A 4,278-nucleotide genomic window follows, 5' to 3' on the forward strand; every position below is an offset into this window, starting at 1 on the left:
CCCCCCCCACCGCCTTTGCCCCCTAACGTCCACAATAGGAACTACTTTGTTTCACGATTCTCAAACGCCCACATTTCTCTGACTCTCTTCACTGGTTTACCATTCTTTCGCTATGACACCCCTCGGCCTCCCACCTGTGAACGCCCCCAGACCCACGGAGACATCCTACATGAGTCCACATGACGCTCAGCGTCACAGTGCTCCTACAGCCAGCACGCGCTCCGTTCGGTGTCAGGAGTCAAAGCGCTACGTGATAGAATTTTACAAACGAGACACCGTTTCGCGAACGGGAGGTGAATCCGGAATGGCGATCAGCAAAAATCCCTCGGAATCGATCCGATGCCAGATCATCAGCTTCTTGAGCTTGCACCTCGTAGTCGACCGGCTGACTTCAGTCCGAACAGACTGTTCCAGTGTCTCTGGACAACGTGGAACCATTTGGACACAAAGACCCAAGGACCCGCTACTCCGAACCACTCTACAGATCATACTTGGGTCCATTGGTGGGATTGCTGCGATTTCTAGACTAACGAAGAGCGAACGAGAGAGAGAGAGAGAGAGACGGAGTCAGAGTCAGATAAACAAAAACATCCAACTGGATGATTTCATCGTGGCACGTGCTTCTATGATTTCAGGAACGACCGGTTCGCACATCGGTACGCACGTCTACGCGATAGAGATATTTTGAATTTGAGTATCGGCGTCGATGACATCAGACTACCGAATGGATCTCGCATCGAAAGATCGCAGGATCATCGCTGGCTACGCTATGACGCAACTGAATGATTCTCGCAACGCGAGCACCGATCTCTTTCGAATGGCGCGCTCTTCAACCTGTCATTAAAGACGCGCGCTGCGAAATAAAACCAGCACATCCCCTGCTTTCTTCCTTTTTCTTCGTTAAGCCCCACATGCCCGCGGATCAGCCGACGCGATATTTCACGCATGCTATTATTACGAGGCTTCGACTGCTCGGTGCTGATACTCAGTGACGGCTGCGAGTCGCAAGGATTCTCTCGTGCAAAGCGATCCCCGAGATGGTGGCAGGATCTTCCTTTCTATTTTCCAACTTTTTTTTTCCTCTCTTACCTAGGGAGGCAAGAACAAAGCAAGAATTAGACATTCGGCGCTCGACGCTTGTTCCAGTGTATCGTGTAAAAGGATCAAGTATTTTTATGCAAAGTAGAACCTTATTCTCCTGAAATACTTGAGCCGATACGCAACGCTCAAGGATTACGTTAGGCGGTGGAGCCAGTGGAGCCAGTGGAGCCAGTGGAGGCAATGCATCGGTGAGCCACTGGCAATGTAAGGATGATCGTGTACCTTCTCCTCGGCCTTTTTCCTCCTTTTCTTCGAGAGGTCGGTTCGAGCCTCTCGCTACCCATATCGCGGAATTAGATTACGTATCTCGCTGGCCGTGATTTATTTATCGCTCCTCGCAGCTCCTTGAGGTGTGCTGGGGGTTTCAACACCTTTTGACGCGTGTATTTACGATTATGAGAATTACACAAGGCAATTAGAGCCGAGCGGCAATATAAATACGGATAATTGTGCATCGAGGCTCCATCGCGGCTCCATCGCGGGCAAATTGTGCGACGTGAAAAAAAAAGGCTGATTAGCCGCGGAAAATGAACGATTAAGCGTGAAATCATTGCTGGTACTAATGCTACAGAGTTATGGGAGAGATATGCTGATGATCGGAGAACAAGAGACTCGCCAGACTCTCTGATCTTGCTGATGAGCCGCTATTCGGATTCAATGAAGAAACACGTTGTCCTTCCGTAGGGATTTCAATCCTTCCGCGACATCCTGCTCGAGGCTCCCACGACGTCCATTTCCTTCTTCGTAAAGAGTCCCGCTTCAGTTTGGTCCTGGACAGATTATGAATCAGGCATCTTCAAGAGAAGTAATTAAAAGTCGATCAACAGTCGCCAGAAGAAGTTTAACATCTCCTTCTGTCGGACCTCTGACCTCCGCAAAAGGATGCGAATGCGAGCACAAATATATCGACCGTTAACCCTAATTATATTTCCATAACGTCAACGTTCCTCAGGATCAGGTTAATTAATCTTAAAATTCCATCGGCAGGGTAATTAACGTAGGACGCGCAAAATGAGATCTAGAAACTGACGCGTCAATGTCATGTATACGTTCTTTTTGTGATCCATGGATCGCACGGAGGCGAAGACGATTCTTCAAGAGGATAGACAGTTCATCCGTCAGGACGTGCATGAACCTTCGACACGGATCATTCGAAAGGATCGGTCTCTCCATGAAGATGGCGACGGGATAATATGTAAGTAGATGTAGAAATATCGGAGAGCGATGAAGAAGAAGAAGAAGAAGAGGAGGAGAAGGAGGAGAAGGCAGCGAAGAATTTCCAGAAGAGGAAGGCGAGCGTTGCTCTCGTCTCGAGATCGTGAGAAGTACTCCAGATCTCTGAGCAGGATCTAGCAGGGATCGCGAGCAGTTAGAGTCAGATCGCTAACAAAGTGAGGATCAAATAATAACACGTTATGATCGCGTTGGCCGAAGATAGATGGCGCACGGTGTGAGTGAATAATTTGATAATGGGCGCCGCGGCGTTCGGCGTTCGGCTTTCGGCTTTCGGTATTTCACCGAGAGGGCGTCCAGGGTCCGTTCGCCCCCTTTGCAGGATCCACGCGTAGATCCGAGAGAACAGAAGGAGAGCCGCGAGAAATAGAGAGCCGGGAGGGAGAGGGAGAGGAAGAGAAAGATCGAGAAAGGAAAAGATCGTACCGAGCGAGCCGATCGTTGCTCGAGATCTAGCGCGGCCGTGCGCGATCCTGCCTCGATCCTCGGATCATCCCGGGAGATCACGGTTTCGTGATCCGCGCCGCTGCTTGCCGCTATATGCCTGGCACGGCCTTTTGTGCCATGTAAAGGGATATTCTATGCTTTTGCCATTTTTGTAGACGCGCTAATGGCGGATGATTGTGTGCCGAAGGTAACCCAGGTGAAAATGAACCGTCGCTCGACTCCGTTGCGATCTTTACTTGCGATCTCCTTTCTTGATGCTCCACCTTGTATTCCTAGCAGCCTATATTTATTCCAGCATCCACTCCTACGCTGCACTTTGACGTCCTCCTTCGCCGCTGCAATTGCGGATCCTTCGGAGTGGCGCCTGAAACTGAAGATTCTCAAGTTTATTTCGCAAAAATCAAAGGATAATCTGAGATCCTATTTCGGAGCGACGTCGGCGCTTAGTACTGACCCTCTTGTGGTAGGATGTTCCCATGTTCCCATATTCCTCTGTTCCTCTGTTCCTCTGTTCCTCTGTTCCTCCCAAGCTGTACCTAAGTGGCACTTATGGTCGATACGTGAGTGTGGATGAGTCCGTCCATCACGCGATATCGGCTTCCTCTCGACTCTAAGCGCCTCCCAACCTGAACTCCCAACCTCGCATTCACTAGAACTAATTTCTTGGGATAATTCGTGCTCGCTTACTGAAACGCTCCGTTAAATGGAGCAGACTCTGTGCCAGTCGGAGTCCGAGGATTCGCTGAAACTTATTCCGCTCGGCGGCCGATGCACGTGCGGTTGTTTTCAAAAAGGAACGTTCCGGCATCTGTGTATTTTCAACATCAAAATTCGAAATCACGTCGTCTCGACTTTTCCAAATTTGTACGCTTCGTAAAGATTCACTCGCGTGACCGTCTTTGCACTTTCTGGAAGTTACTTTTACTTTTGTCCTATATAATCTGTCCCACGCGTCAATATGATTTCTTATCTCTGTCCGGCAATTTGCGTGATGACTGTGGCAAAGATGAGACAACACCTATTTCAGAATCCGTAAGTGTCAGAATTTATTAAAATCGAAACCCTGAAATACGGCCTGATTAGATTATTTAATTCGCAGATCCGTAAAACCTGCAGTGCAACCAGGTTGAACCTCGTGCTCTGCAGCGAGTACGAGCAAAGATCATCCCAATGACCCGCCAGGTCACTTTGATCTAACAAAGTGGAAATGTCTGTAGATTTGTAAAGAAAAAAAAAAAAAAGTGCGTTTTGTGAAACTCGTCCGTCCGAATGTCGACATGAAAATACAGAAACCATCACCCGAGTGTCCCACGGCGACCGAGCTGTGCCGAACGCAACTGTGGAGAGAGGATCTGAGAATGTCAGTGTCTTTTTTCGAGTCCGTGACGAGTTTCGCGTGTAACCTTTGATCAGGACATGTGATCTAATGGAAAGCAATTAATCAATCGTGCGATCGAAGGACGCGCCGAGTCCATGAAGATCATCGGGCGGCAAAGG

At 49.0% G+C, this 4,278-nt stretch overlaps 3 protein-coding genes across 4 annotated transcripts in view; 2 read left to right on the forward strand and 1 right to left on the reverse strand.

The window, feature by feature from the left end:
* The window catches only part of LOC112493811, a 111,368-nt gene that overhangs the window by 87,229 nt on the left and 19,861 nt on the right, over window positions 1-4,278 (reverse strand). The gene's annotated exons all lie outside the window — the stretch shown is intronic.
* On the forward strand, window positions 224-868 carry LOC107263915. Its single transcript, XM_015731587.2, has 2 exons — window positions 224-503; window positions 636-868. Exons 1-2 carry the CDS (start codon window positions 340-342, stop codon window positions 784-786), a joined length of 315 nt encoding a protein of 104 aa, XP_015587073.1. The 5' UTR covers window positions 224-339; the 3' UTR covers window positions 787-868.
* On the forward strand, window positions 3,535-4,271 carry LOC112493810. 2 transcript variants are annotated; one of them, XM_025081212.1, is made up of 2 exons: window positions 3,535-3,813; window positions 3,881-4,271. In XM_025081212.1, exons 1-2 carry the CDS (start codon window positions 3,550-3,552, stop codon window positions 3,953-3,955), a joined length of 339 nt encoding a protein of 112 aa, XP_024936980.1. In that variant the 5' UTR covers window positions 3,535-3,549; the 3' UTR covers window positions 3,956-4,271. The 2 variants fall into 2 exon arrangements, with proteins under 2 accessions (XP_024936980.1, XP_024936981.1); XM_025081213.1 differs by having other exon boundaries at window positions 3,572-3,813; window positions 3,865-4,271.

The sequence above is a fragment of the Cephus cinctus genome, unplaced genomic scaffold, assembly GCF_000341935.2.
Source record: "Cephus cinctus unplaced genomic scaffold, Ccin1 Ccin1_scaffold0168, whole genome shotgun sequence".
Lineage (NCBI taxonomy): Eukaryota > Metazoa > Arthropoda > Insecta > Hymenoptera > Cephidae > Cephus > Cephus cinctus.

Bases quoted from the DNA above. Each gene is read 5' to 3' on its own strand.
- LOC107263915 (XM_015731587.2), top strand. From the start codon at position 340: ATGCCAGATCATCAGCTTCTTGAGCTTGCACCTCGTAGTCGACCGGCT. The intron at 504-635 runs GTGGGATTGCTG...CTATGATTTCAG, and splicing joins GATCATACTTGGGTCCATTG to GAACGACCGGTTCGCACATC.
- LOC112493810 (XM_025081212.1), top strand. From the start codon at position 3,550: ATGCACGTGCGGTTGTTTTCAAAAAGGAACGTTCCGGCATCTGTGTAT. The intron at 3,814-3,880 runs GTAAGTGTCAGA...TTTAATTCGCAG, and splicing joins CAACACCTATTTCAGAATCC to ATCCGTAAAACCTGCAGTGC.